Source organism: Cydia fagiglandana, chromosome 15 (assembly GCF_963556715.1).
Source record: "Cydia fagiglandana chromosome 15, ilCydFagi1.1, whole genome shotgun sequence".
Taxonomy (NCBI): Eukaryota; Metazoa; Arthropoda; class Insecta; order Lepidoptera; family Tortricidae; genus Cydia; species Cydia fagiglandana.
The window spans coordinates 9,835,291-9,852,753 of NC_085946.1; the positions used below are offsets into that span (position 1 = coordinate 9,835,291).

At 36.6% G+C, this 17,463-nt stretch overlaps 1 protein-coding gene across 1 annotated transcript in view; it reads right to left on the reverse strand.

Annotated features, from left to right (window-relative positions):
* Nucleotides 1–17,463, reverse strand: part of LOC134671340 (uncharacterized protein CG43867) — a 448,491-nt gene that overhangs the window by 70,536 nt on the left and 360,492 nt on the right. The window contains exon 6 of the mRNA XM_063529166.1: nucleotides 7,763–7,825. Within this exon, the coding sequence (XP_063385236.1) occupies nucleotides 7,763–7,825 (63 nt within the window). The remainder of the gene's footprint in view (nucleotides 1–7,762; nucleotides 7,826–17,463) is intronic.

Sequence of the window (17,463 nt, forward strand, 5' to 3'; positions counted from 1 at the left end):
AAGGATGTGGGCACAGAAATAAAAGTACTAGTCCGGGAGCCGGCTGCATGAAACAAACCTCATCAAAAAATAGAATATACCTACCCTGTAGAGGTACCTGACATTTAGTAGATTCCAACGCACTTGGTCGGCCTAGGCTTAACCTGGCAGATTTTGTACAAATGGCAAAAACGTTGGACAAAAATTCATCAAAAAAAACCTCATCGAAAAATAGAATGAAACTTGTATGGTAGGATACCTGACCTAGAGGACAGTAAAAAAAAAGTGGTCGGCCTCACCTTAACCTGGCAGTTTTTGCAGTCCGACCAGATTTATAAAAAAATCATCAAAAAATTTTTATCGATAAATCGTATGAAACTTGTATGGTACGATAGCTGCCTTTGAGGACAGTAAAAAAAAATGGTCGGCCAAATCCTGTGTTTGCAGGTTCCTGTGTCCGACCAATTTTGTGGTACCACGTGAGAGCTACAATTTACCTCATCGAAAAATAGAATGAAACAAACGGATTATAATAGCTAAAATAAGCCTGTTGACGTATGTCTTGGTCGGCCTCACCTTAACCTGGCAGATTTTGCAGTCCGGCCAAATTTATAAAAAAATCATCAAAAATTTTTTATCGAAAAATCGTGTGAAACTTGTATGGTACGATAGCTGCCTTTGAGGACAGTAATAAAAAAATGGTCGGCCAAATCCTGTGTTTGCAGGTTCCTGTGTCCGACCAATTTTGTGGTACCACGTGAGAGCTACAATTTACCTCATCGAAAAATAGAATGAAACAAACGGATTATAATAGCTTAAATAAGCCTGTTGACGTATGTCTTGGTCGGCCTCACCTTAACCTGGCAGTTTTTGCAGTCCGACCAGATTTATAAAAAAATCATCAAAAATTTTTTATCGATAAATCGTATGAAACTTGTATGGTACGATAGCTGCCTTTGAGGACAGTAATAAAAAAATGGTCGGCCAAATCCTGTGTTTGCAGGTTCCTGTGTCCGACCAATTTTGTGGTACCACGTGAGAGCTACAATTTACCTCATCGAAAAATAGAATGAAACAAACGGATTATAATAGCTTAAATAAGCCTGTTGACGTATGTCTTGGTCGGCCTCACCTTAACCTGGCAGTTTTGCAGTCCGACCAAATTTATAAAAAAATCATCAAATTTTTTTTATCGAAAAATCGTATGAAACTTGTATGGTACGATAGCTGCCTTTGAGGACAGTAAAAAAAAAGTGGTCGGCCAAATCCTGTGTTGGCAGGTTCCTCTGTCCGACCAATTTTGTGGTACCACGTGAGAGCTACAATTTACCTCATCGAAAAATAGAATGAAACAAACGGATTATAATAGCTAAAATAAGCCTGTTGACGTATGTCTTGGTCGGCCTTACCTTAAACTGGCAGTTTTTGCAGTCCGACCAAATTTATGAAAAAATCATCAAAAAATTTATATCGAAAAATCGTATGAAACTTGTATGGTACGATAGCTGCCTTTGAGGACAGTAAAAAAAAATGGTCGGCCAAATCCTGTGTTGGCAGGTTCCTGTCTCCGACCAATTTTGTGGTACCACGTGAGAGTTACAATTTACCACATCGAAAAATAGAATGAAACAAACGGATTATAATAGCTAAAATAACCATGTTGACGTATGGCTTGTTACGGGCGGCTTTCATAAATTCAATGTGGCAATGTGCGGCAGAATCCACTTGCATCAAATTTGATGCAACACATTGTGGCTGGACATTAAGAGATGAAATGTATAAGATCAAATGGTTTGAAGGACACATAACGCCTTTGCGAGTCGAAGAAATAACAATAAGATAATCACTTAATATATGTGAGGTTATCTTGTGTATTTTTATTTATTTATATTTATTGAGAAGTTCAACAGCGTTTACATTAAATAATATACAAAAAACATGAGAACTTATAGCATAGCCAATAACAGAACTTCCTGTAATTTATACATAACAAAAAATCATCTGTGGGTAGACTTGTAACTTGTGCTGTACAAGAATCGTAAATATAACTTAATTTGTAAGTCTTTAAGGTACAAGGAAAAAGAGAAAAAATTAATAATAACTGTAAACTGGAAAAAAAATCCTAAAATAGTAGGTATAGCTCTAATTTTGCGTAAACAATAAATAAAAAATAGTAAAATAAAAATACATACAGTACCTACATAAACGAGCGAATCTATTAGTTTGTATGCATTTATTGGAATTTATGTGTTCGTGTGTGTGTGTGTGTGTGTGTGTGTGTGTGTGTGTGTGTGTGTGTGTGTGTGGGTGGGTGGGTGTATGTGTGTAAGTGGGTGTGATAGTGCGTGACTACCAGGAAAGTTGCTTTGCAATTTGTGATTTGAAAACACGTCTGGAGGAGAAGAAAGGGTCAATGTTTTGGAACGATTTATTATAGGTACGTGCGATTCTACTCAGAATTTAATAGAATAGAATTTTGGCCATAATTGGTACGATGACAGGGAATATGGAATAGTGTGGTGTGACGAGTTCGGCGCGTGGGAGCGCGGAGCCCTAACTGTGACAGCAATCCAACGCAGTCTAGATGCCCGTTGAGAACATCGTGGAGGAACATTTTACCATTTATTTAAATTTTGGAAGGATCACGTGCAGTTTTTCCTCTTATATTACAAGTGTTCGATTGAAAACTAAGCTTTGGTGTATACCTGGATCACCTGCACGTACAAGAAGGCGTTTCATATACGCCCGCCCATCAGATAGGTACACAAAGTCATGATGCGTATGGAATACAGCATGTGTGGTCCTTTTCTAGCTGTCACGTGGTATCACAAATTTGGTCGGACTGCAAAAACTGCCAGGCTACGGTGAGGCCGACCAAGCCATACGTCAACAGGTTTATTTTAGGTATTATAATCCGTTTGTTTCATTCTATTTTTCGATGAGGTAAATTGTAGCTCTCACGTGGTACCACAAAATTGGTCGGACACAGGAACCTGCCAACACAGGATTTGGCCAACCACTTTTTTATTACTGTCCTCAAAGGCAGCTATCGTACCATACAAGTTTCACACGATTTTTCGATAAAAATTTTTTGATGATTTTTTTATAAATTTGGCCGGACTGCAAAAACTGCCAGGTTAAGGTGAGGCCGACCAAGACATACGTCAACAGGCCTATTTAAGCTATTATAATCCGTTTGTTTCATTCTATTTTTCGATGAGGTAAATTGTAGCTCTCACGTGGTACCACAAAATTGGTCGGACACAGGAACCTGCAAACACAGATTTGGCCGACCATTTTTTTTTACTGTCCTCAAAGGCAGCTATCGTACCATACAAGTTTCATACGATTTTTCGATAAAAAAATTTTGATGATTTTTTCATAAATTTGGTCGGACTGCAAAAACTGCCAGGTTAAGGTGAGGCCGACCAAGACATACGTCAACAGGCTTATTTTAGCTATTATAATCCGTTTGTTTCATTCTATTTTTCGATGAGGTAAATTGTAGCTCTGACGTGGTACCACAAAATTGGTCGGACAGAGGAACCTGCCAACACAGGATTTGGCCGACCACTTTTTTTTTTACTGTCCTCAAAGGCAGCTATCGTACCATACAAGTTTCATACGATTTTTCGATAAAAAAATTTTGATGATTTTTTTATAAATTTGGTCGGACTGCAAAAACTGCCAGGTTAAGGTGAGGCCGACCAAGACCTACGTCAACAGGCTTATTTTAGCTATTATTATCCGTTTGTTTCATTCTATTTTTCGTTGAGGTAAATTGTAGCTCTCACGTGGTACCACAAAATTGGTCGGACACAGGAACCTGCCAACAAAGGATTTGGCCGACCACTTTTTTTTTAATGTCCTCAAAGGCAGCTATCTTACCATACAAGTTTCTGAAGTTTCATACGATTTTTCGATAAAAAATTTTTGATGTTTTTTTTATAAATTTGGTCGGACTGCAAAAACTGCCAGGTTAAGGTGAGGCCGACCAAGACATACGTCAACAGGCTTATTTTAGCTATTATAATCCGTTTGTTTCATTCTATTTTTCGATGAGGTAAATTGTAGCTCTTACGTGGTACCACAAAATTGGTCGGACACAGGAACCTGCCAACACAGGATTTGGCCGACCACTTTTTTTAACGGTTCTCAAAGGCAGCTATCGTACCATACAAGTTTCATACGATTTTTCGATAAAAAATTTTTGATGATTTTTTTATAAATCTGGTCGGACTGCAAAAACTGCCAGGTTAAGGTGAGGCCGACCAAGACATACGTCGACAGGCTTATTTTAGCTATTATAATCCGTTTGTTTCATTCTATTTTTCGATGAGGTAAATTGTAGCTCTCACGTGACCCAATAAATCTGGTCGGACTGCAAAAACTGCCAGGCTAAGGTGAGGCCGACCACTTTTTTTTTACTGTCCTCAAGGTCAGGTATCCTACCATACAAGTTTCATTCTATTTTTCGATGAGGTTTTTTTTGATCAATTTTTGTCCAACGTTTTTGCCATTTGTACAAAATCTGCCAGGTTAAGCCTAGGCCGACCAAGTGCGTTGGAATCTACTAAATGTCAGGTACCTCTACAGGGTAGGTATATTCTATTTTTTGATGAGGTTTGTTTCATGCAGCCGGCTCCCGGACTATACTGGCTGAATAGAATGTTCTTTTGCCTACAATGCTTCGTAAAAAATAATAAAAAAACATCTGACAGTTTCCCACCTAAACTTCAATAAAAAAAAGAATGTCGCTTACGATTCACGAGCGTTATCATGTCATGATCATGAGGCCGTGTTCTTCTGTACGTACCCGAAAGGGCCCAAAATGTCACGAAACCAAACTGATTGCATATAAATAAATCGAAGGCGTTTGTAATTATATGGAGTATAAAAATGTTTACGACTTACCAGAACGCGGGAAAAATTAAAAAAGATCTCCTCCATAATATAGGATTTAAAACGGGTCTTGCATATGTTTTAAAAAAAATCCACTTCTATCATTGCGTTCTGGGTCTGGGCCTTCTGGGCAAGTAAAACTATAGAAAAAGATTTGAAGATATATCTATACAATCAGAAAGTTTGAATGAAAACCGGTCACGCTCTTATCGTAACATAGTGTAATAATAGAAACATAGTGTTTTTTCATATATATGACGGTATTTAAACCTTTACAGGGCCAGGGCGTCAAATCTTAAACGCTAATGCTTTTAGCCAATATAACTCGCAGGTCAATTCGATTTCATTACTATGTACCTGTTATTCTGTCAGTACACTTAATCGCACCCTAAACCCCAGGGTCCATCCCTCAGTCAATGTAAAGGGTGCGTTATGACGTGCCGCTTACTTTTGTGAACATAAAATGTAGCTGAACTAATTACATACAGTACGTACTGGTTAGTTTTGGTTAAGACTCGAGTCCTTTGAGATGATTTAAGGACACGACTCAGTTTTTCAAACTCTTTTTTTTTTATGATCATGACGAAACTTCAGTTTTATTCAACTTGTTAGAGACCCGAATCTCTTGTAGGAACGTAACTTTTTGATGGACATAGGGCCTGCTGATGATAGCGACCTGACTCTCATCAGATTAGCTCGATGGTACCATAATATTGCATTGTCATCCAACTTACATATGTATGTGTAGTTTCAGCTCAATCAAATCATAGCTCAATCTTACAGACACTGCTTATGCTGAGTGGCATCCTATATTTGGTGTATGTTAACTGTTATGTTAACTTTATGTTGTACATACTTACTTACCTAATAGAATAGAATAGAAATAATTTTATTCGTAAGCACAAACGCAAAATAAAAACTTATACTGAACAGAGAAACATAAAAAAGAGAAAGTGCCACGAAATGGTCTCACCTCAGCATGTTGCTGGCGACTTCCAGCGCTGATCTTCCGATAAGACCATCCGGTGAAACAATGTATGTTTTTTTTACGCCAAATAAATATTTTCTATTTCTATAATGGGAAGTGGGCCTAATTTAGCTTGCAAGATTTGACCCAAACAACATTGCAAATAAAAAAAAAGCCTGTAATAAAACACCTTACATTCCGATATTAATTGGATAAGCCAGCAGCATTTTACCACCGCCGTTAATTAAGTTCGAACTGTTAATTAATAAGCGGCCCTTAAATAATTAATTTACTACTTTCCAGCTGTTAATGCCGTATCTGACAGTTTTATTATCGCTGACCAGTAATTCCGGGGATTAATTAATATCGAAGTTATTGATTTATGCTGGGTTCGTTCGTTTAAATAGCTATAACTGAATTTACGCAATTGTGAGTTAGTTAAGTCCGACATTCGGATGGTGACTTGCTAACTTGCTATTGCTATTGCAGAATTTCTAGATGACAAGCCTAGCCAAGATGAGAATCTTACATCCAATTGACGTATTATATCTAAGGACGGGCCTTATGGGCAATAAGAATGGGACATGAATGGGGCTAGTACGGCGGTGTTACACCACTACAACGCGATTGGTTGATGAGTTCGCATTACGCGCGTCATTGGTCACAGTTGCGTTAGACTGCACGATTGGCTCGAATTCGTGAGTGACACCGCTGAACTAGTACCATTTTTAGTGCCCATAAGGCCCGTCGTTAGATATACTTACCCCGCCCGTCCTTAGAATGCGTTCCAAACATTGTTTAAGTTTCGATTGGCGCTTTTGTACCAGGGATGCTCCAGTGGTAACGGTGCCTAGTAGCAATCCGAATGCACGTTACTCTAAATAATCTATTGTTTGTACCTACTTAATTTTCTATTATAGTCTTCTTCTTAAAAGTACATCAGTTAGGGTTATATCCATACAGGCAGATCATTGATTCTGAATTGTCGTATCCTAAAAGTTAAGGACATTAATTGTAATTGGTGTGACAAAAGCATACTGCTGCTAAAGAATGCAGATTTTCATATAACGGCTTTTTTCATTAAACTCTTTGACTGGTATTTCACAAACACTATAAATAAAGGCGTCTGTGTATACTTGACTGAAAGTTAGTTGTCAGACTGATTGGCTGTTTTTTTTTTGGATATTTTTTGTAGTTAGTTGGTGTAAGTACTGTAAGTATTCAGGTTATCCATTCTGGACTCTTCTCGTCATTCTATCTAAGCGTTAACAAATGTCTAAAATATAATTTGTTTATTCAAAATCTGACCATAGAATCTTTCTTATTGTATAAATTAAAAACGTTTCGGATCAAAACAGATTGACGAAGGTCCCCTCATGTCAGGATTAATGGAAGTTTGCTGACGCTACAAATGAACACTTACTTCAATAGACCTTGTTCCATTTGATTAAGGTTCAAAATTGGTTAACTTGTTGCCTTTGATGGTACCTGACTTGCACATTGCAAGGGATAGCAAAAACATGACCTTTGTGAATAGGAAAATGGGTGAAAGTGTTTTTTTCATGAAACACAAGAAATGATAGGCTAAAGTTTATTAGGTTTTGTTAACTTTGTTTTTAGCTTTTAGGTTCCAAGACAATCTACATCATTTGATTTACTGTTATTGGAAATTAAACGTAAGTATGTAGCCTGCAATACAGCCACTAGGGCACCAACATTTTTAAGGAAATTCAACTTTAGGTATTATTTATAATTAAGATTTAATTTCCAATACTTAGTCATAAATTTTGAGATGTGGCTGTATTTCGGGCAGCACACGAAAAGGTGTCTAAGGAGTCTTAGGACAGTGGCTTTGCGATATAGACAAAGGTTTTAGTGTAAAGAATAAAAAGGAATAAACATTTCATTTCTTACCTTGTCCTCTGCTTCCTCGGCCCGCCCCTCGGCCTCGAGCACCCTCTGCTCGAGCTCCGAGAGCTGAAACAAAAAAAAATCACCATAAAAATCACAAGAAACGACAAATAAACTAAACACACGGCACGGGTCCTTTCAAACGGTACTGTTAGCGCCATCTAACGGCGCTGTAAAGCACAAATTCGCCATACGGTCAACCATCCACACTTCACCGTGAACCCTTAGAAAAGCGCGCTGTAGCGCCAATTAGTTCCACTACCACCCGACAGATGGCGCTGTCTCACCGCGCATACTTTATTGAACCACGTGGCGTTATAGTTAGCTATTTATCATGAAGGCTGTAGAAAGGTATTATTGTTATGTAAGAGCCGTGCGGTTTCAGGGGTGGCGTATCGTATCGAGAAAGGGTGGTTCGCGAATGTTACTGATGTATACTTGCGTTTGATAAATATGTACGTTTTGCTTGATATACGGGATTGTTTGGATGTTTATGCAAACGAGAATGTGGGATACAGGCGTAGCGACATGGAACGTTACCATGCTTGGAAAATAAACATAACAATGTTTTTATTGCTTTGATGTAAGTAGGTATAATTAATAATAAATATATTCTTTTCGTCGTCGTTTTATCAAAGAATATGAAATATCAAAGGATAAGAAAATGGTTATCAAATAACAGGGAAGTAATATGTATTTTCCTTATTTCGTAGTTTTAGGAAATCCGGTACAGTGTGGTACCTGTTTACTTCTTAAGAGGTGAATCACTGAAAGTAGATACTTTAAGAAGTTTTGTTATTAAAACTTTAAGAAGTTTAATTTAGTGACCTATTATTTATTTAATATTTATTGTAATAAATAGTACAAATCACTACCAGTCAACCAATGCACTAAACCAGAAAGATTAAGTTAAGTATGTGCAGCAGGGTCTTATAAAGTTAACGCAATTGTAACAAATACATTAGGGGCCACTTGCACCATCCCACTAACCCGGGGTTAAGTGGTTAAACTATTAACCTAGTGTCAAATTGTACTGGTAACCATGGTAACTCCAGGTTTAACCAGTTAACCCCGAGTTAGTGGAATGGTGGAAGTGGGCCTTGATGTAGTTTATAATTGGTCAAACCAATTTGTCAGTCAGTAAGAACTAGGAAAACCGTGCTCATCCTTTTCTTTAAGGTGCTAGTACTAGTGTAAGACAAAGATAGTATGAGCAACTTTAACTAAGGGACCATCCCGGAAATCGCGAAAAAAAATTTAGCTATTCATACATTTTGGCTGGTCAATTTTCTATATTTAAATTCAAATAGTTAAATATTGATAGGTATCTTTGGTCTGAAATCCCCATGGATACCTATATAAAGCAAATAGCTAACAAGCAATATTGGAACAAAATTTTTTAAATTTAGTTATGAATAGAATTTCAGTTTAACCGACCGTTGCTAAATTAAATTGAAAGCGTTTTTCAGACTGAAAATAGGTTCAGTGGTTTGATCGAGCAATGTCAATAAGGTATGGGTAGTTAAAATCTACCTAGTTATTTTATAATTAGGATTGTTCATTTTTTTTAGACCCCCATTTTTATTTTATTTTCGGAAAATATAGGTTAATTTAAGATACTAATTTGAATGATTTAGTAATTCGTGGCTCGGTTGAACATTTATAATTTATTGAAAATATGAGATACGACTTCTCGTAAATTACATGTCGTCGGCTGTTTGATAAAGCACAAGCAACAACAAGAATTAAAAAAATTGTTGTCATTGTCAATTGATTGTAATGTCACCTGTCGACAATGTCAGTGTCACGTGTTTCTATAAATAATAATATCGTCTGGAATGGAAAACTCGTTTATTTTGAATCATTAATTTCAAAATACCTACGCTATAAATTTGAGAAAAATCTGCCTAAGTTATATAATATAACTTAGTTTTATTGGAGTATGTATCCATATAGCATCCAACTCCAACCATAACTTGGCTGAAATCAAGGGAGCAAAAATACAAATGTAAGTTACCTACATCATATATATTTTAACTGATTCGATTTGTAAGAAGATTGGATTCATAAAATCGTTACAAGCGTCCATTGCTAAAGGTAGCTTAGCACCCAGTGGGTGCTTTCTACCGGCTTGTCACCATTGTTTGGATATTGTACTACATACTTATACTATTATATTAGGAACATGCCAATTTTGCTAATTATAGCCTATTATTTCAGGTCATCGTGATTCCTATTTAGATACAGCTGTGAGATATATAACTGTACTTGGGCCCAGAACAAATTTGAGCATTTTGTATTGAAACGAACGTCATATTAATTATTAATCGTCGTAATACTTTACGACCGTAAATAATCCCTGGGAACAGAGTAAATAACAAACCATACACTTCTCTTCTGGATGGTCAACAAGAAGCCATCATTGTCAGATGCTCGTGCAGAACATGATAAACATAATACATTTAATGTAAAGTTACTATTTTTTTTGGAAACATATATAACATATTTCCCAAATTAATAAAAAAGTAGGTAAACAAAAACATGTTTTATTATGCACAACTCTTTATTAAGTCTTGTCCACCATGATATCAGCAGCTTGAACCGCAAAATGTACCTGGAAATTAGAAATTATATCTTTTTAAAAGCAGTTTCAGGCTGAATTTTGAGTATGGCTATGTATTCTTGTATATTCCTTCTTTCTAGTAGGCACCATCTCTGTTTAACGGTTTGCCTTTAGATACTCTGGCTACATTACCACAGAAAATAAATAGATACCACGACCCTACCAATAAAGTGAGCTTTTTAATACTTAATTGTAGTAAATTAATATTAATTTTATACTTACATCGACGTGATTCTCACAGCAATACTGTGTGTAACACGTGAAGTAGGTAGGTTTAATTCACGGCACCATCTTTCACGTCGTAGGTCTTCGTGGATTCGAACTATTATTTTTGTGAATCATTCCCACACATAAGAACAAGGTTTTTGATATATTATTAAGCAATGAAATCTACTGTTTAGGTATTAATTATAAATCAAATTGTAACAAACAAGCGCAGCGGTTTAACTGAAAAATTTTGTTATGACAATCGATGACAATGATAACTTTGACAATACGTGAGTGACGGATTTATTTACTATGGTTCCATAACTTTTATTATGCAATGACTTTACATTCAGCCCAGGAGAAGGTCAAACTAAGGTCATAAGGATATTTGTTGAAATATCTTCAATCCTCAATTATTATATCGCAGCAAATGTCGGAAACTGTTTAAAAACCTTATATCTCGAAATGGTTTTCGAAATAGAACATTTGAAAAAAAATGAACAATCCTAATTGAGCATAATAGATAATGCAATAGGAATGGTTGTAAAAATATTCTATGTAATGAGTAAGCACTACCACACACCAAGGAGAAAATGTTAAAAGGGTAACAATGCATCTGTCTTTTTTTACTTTTATGAAGACGATTAAAATTGTAAAAGCTAAGTTATAATGAAAAAATAAACGAATTTGCTTTATTTACTTATGATAAAAATGTAAAAACGTACGTTTCTGCACAATCAGATTAACGAAATTCCGGCGCTAACCATCGAATAAACAACATATCGAAACTGAAACCTCTACACAATAACAAAATGTCTATAAAACTGACATTTACCCTATACAAGGAGCTATTTTCCTTAATGGAAGTAACCAACAAGAATTTCGTACGAATATAGGATCTTTTTTACAAACAGGGTACAGTTGTCAGACTCTGACCTAAATGTGTCATATTATTGCTCTATAAATATATCGTCGCCAGCGCAGCTTGAGCTGTATATTTAGTGTGATTTTCAACGTTTGGGGGGTCAAGTTAAGTGGGGGTGGTAAGCTGGCTTGCTATTACGTCGATTTAGGGACGATATGTGACCCGTCACGAGTGGAGTTTGGTTGGAGAGAGTAATCGTTCTTACATCTGGTGTAAAGCTATTACGTCAATAAGAGCACGCTTATAATAAATAAGTTTTTGGCAAAAAAAAATATATTTGGTACAAGCTTTTATCACTGACTGTACTTTTGTTTCCACGGACAACTAATCGAGAAAATTCTAAAAACCCCAAACAATGAGATTGCGTTGTTTTATCACAGTTTCTATGGCCACCTCCTGTCTCCATCAGATCAGCTCCACGGTAGGCACCATAAAATTGCATCGTCACCCGACTTACACACGTAAGTATACAAATTTTCAGCTTCATCGACACCGGGAAGTGGGTCAAATTTAACTGCATGATTTGACCCATACAAACATAGTTAGGTAGGTACATACAATACAAGTTAAAGCTTGTAAATTTCTTGTACGCGAGTCCGGGCGCAGTGAAGCCTGTAAAATCAAGCTGTACCTATAAACCTACATTCTTGTCTTTAAAGTCGAGTCTCTTTCTTTCGATTGTTGTAAAAGTGACCGAGATAGCTGTGTTTCCTTTCGCATTTCACAAATTGTCTCCAACGAAGTAGGTTTCTAGGCCTGCATATTCTAACTAGGACGCATGCTAAAAGGTACTTACTCGATATCTAAGTATATGTTTACATTTTTTCACCTTATATTGTCTTAGTGTAATAAAAAATATATTTTAAGTATAGTCAACTTAATTTGATTTTAGAAATATGTATATTCGTTGCACAATACAATATAATAATTATGTGACACGGCCGAATACTGTGAATAGGTATACGGACAGAGCTATGTATCTATATTCGAGGTGTTTATTCATGCAATGTGCTATAATAACGTGTAATATCAGAAAACTATATATTTAGTACAACTATAGTTTAGAAGAACGTCAAATGCCGCTATCAAACAATGATGAATCAGAACAATAAATATCTAAACGATTAAACAATATCAATAGATTCAATAGGTACTTACACGTACTGTGTAAAATATAAATACTGTTATCTTATACAAAAAGGTGTGTACAGCGACCTGCTTCAATCAGCAAACTTGCACACAGGCAAAAAGAGCTTAAGATCTCCAGCATCTCTAAGATACATAATACTTTTACTATACGTTATATTCTTCCTAATAACTAAAGGTCATAACAATACTTCATTTCCTATAAACATAACACATTTTGATCAAACGTGGCAAAATTGATGGTTCCACGTTGGACAAGCTATCAATCACCGGGCCTAAATATTCACAAAACAAGCACACGTGTATTGGTTCATCGCAATCATTACTTGACCCCCCGATGCGTAACAATTATAAGTATACACAGTTCACACTTATACTGGTAGCAAATAGCAACCCGGTCCGTATTTTGTGAAATGCCGCCCTGATGTTTGGACGTTTCTTGTCCCATATTCCTGTTTCCGCGAGTTCAGGCAAATAGAAATAGTTTATCTTGATCTCAATGGCGGTAACACCTGATATCATATGACGAAGTTACTTAAACTGGTTATCTGCGTTAGGCGAGATTGGAATGGCGAAGTTTGAGTGATTGGACGCGAACGTAACGCAGTTACGAGAACGGTTTATCATCCGTAGAATTAAATTTCAGTCACCGGCGATTCCGCTGTAGGTCGAAATGCCGATTTTGTATTATAAATAGGGAGGTGTTACAGGTTAGTCATATTTTATGTCGAGTTTAGGGCGGAACAGCAGATCATGTCTCTGACTGGAATCGCATTGATTACTTACCTATTACTTAATTCTGCTTTAAATAGAACTACTTTAGGGATATTAAATAATAAGATTATAGACGGTATAGAGAGCTGGTAATACATAGCTACTTAATTTACCTTACCCTAACAAATCAATATAGGTATATATATGTCTCTAATATTTGAAGAGTTGTCTCGATTTCTCCAGGATCATAATCATAAGATGCTGACCTCAGAGAAATTAGGGAAAAAAAACCCGACCAATCGGGATCCTCCTCCTTTGAAACTTTGAAGACGACCAAAAACTAGGCACTATTCAATATTGATGTAATTACCATTGTATTAACCATGGTGTCGATTGAAATTAATCGTCACTAATTATACCATCACCAGTGCGAATTGACGGCAAATTTAGTTACTTGTTAATCTGAATTCCCACGTCGGTAATGAGCCGGCTAATAAGTAATGATGGATGGTATGACGGACGGCGATAATTGGTCAGTGGGGCACGGTAATTGCTTTACCGGGGTCTAATAAAATATTAGGTGTTTTCCGCTTCTTTTCACATGTTAATGAAATGAAATGATTGTGCTTGCAAATATTTTATATGTGCTGTTTGTATTTATATATAAATATAATATCGAGAAAACTAATTTTAACTAAAGAAAACGTAGGAACGTAGTTTTTACGGTAACATATACATATATCATACATACATACATATAATCACGTCTATTTCCCGGAGGGGTAGGCAGAGACCACGGATTTCCACTACATACATACATACATCAATTTTTATACATATATCAATTCTGTGGAATTGTGGTATAGTGTCTTATTTCAAGTTGAATGCGTTCATAATTATTTATGCTACAATATTTTGTCATTATTGACTTTATAAAATGCATATGTATGTTAGTCTGTAAGGTATTTGTAATATGGGTCTTGTTGTCTGAATAAAATTTCTAAATAAATAAATAATATATTATTCTTGTTGAATAAAAAGCGTCAAGTAACAAAAATCTCTTTTGTTACACCAACGTGTCTATTACATGATTACAGGCAGACATGCTTCTTTTTCTGCGCCGTCTTAAATTGTAAGTTATTCCCAGGGCCGGATTAAGCATGTTGGGGCCCCTAGGCAGTGCGAAGCTCGGGGCCCCCTACAGTCAATTCTGCACACAGCATATTCAGTACAGGGAAATAAGTGAGCGTTTTTAATTTCAATCTTCAGGCGTCGGCCGAGCCGATCCAAATCGAACGATGTTTTTGCACTCTTATTGCTTGGACATTAAGCTTTATTCTATCGGTTTTTGCCGATTCCGCGTCGCGTCAAGTGTGGGGAGAGCCCTTCAGGCTTAAGAACATTTTCCAGTGGAATACCAAACATGTGAGCTTCAGCGTCACTTTCCTATCTACCTCTATTGGCAAATTTTAAGCGAGGCTAAAGGCTAAGCTCAACTAGAGCCGCAAAGTTGATTTTCTCAAAAGTTAATATTTTGCGAGTCTGAACAGCAATTGTTCGACCATAAGACCAAATCAACTAAGTTAAAATCAACCTAATAACAAAGAAGCAAAAATAAACGCGAGCGCGAAATTTTTTGTTAACAATATCGCAAATTGTAAAAGCATGTTAAAAGGCCGGGTACCGATCTCCACCTGGAGGCCGATTTTTGAATTTGGATTGCTCGATTTCGTCACTCGAAAATCTTTTGAAAACGGCGAAATGCTAATTTTTGAAATACGAGTGATAGAAATTCGGAATCTAGTGACATTGACGACTCGTTTTCAATTCTATTGGTAAAATTTAAATGCCTAGTATTGGAGTTATTATTGAACGAAATACACGAAATTGAGCGGTCGAAATTCATAAATCGGCCCCTGGACCTAAAAGTCCGAAGTGCCCCAGCGAGGCGAACTTTCATGCGAAGGCAAAGCCGTGCTTCATCAGGCTTCGGGATAAATAGTTGAGCATTATAGTATCGTATAGTAGCGTATTGCTTCAATTTTATTGCAGTATTTCATTTATTTAAAGAATGGATCGTAAAAAAGCAATAATAAAGCATACTCATTATTATAAGAATAACAAATTTACTCATGAATTTTGACCCTATGGAACAAAATCTTATTTGGTGTGCGCTGAGCCGCCGGGGCCCCCTAGCCGAGGCGCGGGGCCCCCTAGCCGAGGCGGGGCCCCTAGGCAGTTGCCTACTTTGACTTAGGGTTAATCCGGCCCTGGTTATTCCAATCAATCATCTCGCGCCACAAATCAATCTAAACAATCACAGACGTCCGCCCCGCTAGGTGGTCGGACGACGAATGACCGGCCGCCCGAAATGCGACGCGAGCGCTTAAATATTTACAAACTACCCGCTTTATTACTGTTTATAGCGCGCCAGCCGGGCCGCAAGAATACCAGAGAAAATACCCTTTTGTTTCATTTTACACGAGCGCTTGTTACTATCGTAGTCTAGTTTGAAGTAGTTTCGAAATTGTGGCACGGAACAATGCTGGTAAAAGTTATGCAAATTACGCCCATAACTAAAGTTTTCTAAGAACTCGTTAGATAGAAACTTCAACTTCCATATACATAATTGAACAAGTGAAGATGGTGCTAGTGAAATTTAAACAGCTTATCTATTAAATGTGTATAAATTAAAAATATTTTTAATAGTGTTTGTCTATTTATTAGTTACAGTACCTACACATTAAAATCAATATCAAAGTATTTTTTTTTCATAACTAAATTACAATTCATAACTTATTTGCAATTGCGGCGTAATTAAAAATCTCAAAGTTTTTCAAGGCGGTCGGCGGAACAGCGCCAAATCCTTTAATAAAACATGAAAGCTAAAAAATCTGAAAGCCGCTCAAAGATTTATACACAGGAGAGCTTGGAAGCAGGGTTACCAAGCGCCTATATCATCACGCTGACAATTGACACTTGACAATAACAATTTTGTACAGTCAGGTAATTGTCACGGTGGTGAAATTGGGGCCAAATTATTAAAGTGCATATGGACTTATATATCAGCTATTTATGATGAAGAATTTTGTCGAGACTTTAAAAAACTTGTCTTTGGTAGCCCTACTCGAATGCGGCTTGTTCAAATATTAACCAAGTAAGTCGCGGCGAGGAAACAGTTTATAGGTTATTAAAGCTCTCTATAGCTTTGCACGAAAGCTTATCGCTCCGTGGAGCTTTATGTGTGTAACAATAGATCCGAGCTTTTTGTGTGACTTGATGTAAGTTTGAAAGCGGGGTATTGAAACAGCCAATACCTTATAAATTAGAAGCAATTTTTTACTGTAAGTGTTGCTAAACTATGAAATGTTTATAGTTTTATAGATATTTGCAATTATCGCAATTAGGTACCCCACTTTTTAACTTATCCCGATGCACTTTAGCTTGGAAAAATTATATATTGGCCATGTTGCTACTAAACTCAAGATAAAAAACGGGTTGCACTCCGGGAGTGCCGGCAGAAGTGAACGACATTGTAACAGTTACATTAACAGTTAGATGCGTCTTATGTCAAAATATTAATAACAGCGTCATCTATTACAAAATGTCTTCAGCACTATGTATAATTGAGGTTAGGGCCATCTAGCGTTATTTCGTCGCATTACTTGAAAGCCCTAAGCACATCACTGTTAGTACGCGACTCGAGTTATATTAGTACCAGTTGTAGGGAAGCTCACTAGATGGCATTTAAATCACGTAACCTTCGTTACGAGTCCATCACACGTGACGTCACGTCTTACGAATCTTACCTGTCGCGAGTTTAACATTTTTTCCCCATCACAAAAAGTGCACAGCGCCGCTAAAGAAGTTTTTACTTCAATAAATAATTGTAAGATTCTATAGGCAAACTTAGATAAACGATTAACTTGATCCAGGCAACTGTAATAAATTTGTATGTCTTAAAACTTAATGAGAACTTCCAACTCTCCAACAGAATAATGCTGAAGCGATTTTTGTGAAGTTCGGAACTCTAAAAGTTCTAGATAAAGTTTTGCAAAAGTTTTGGCATCGGATCATGAATTCAGCTTT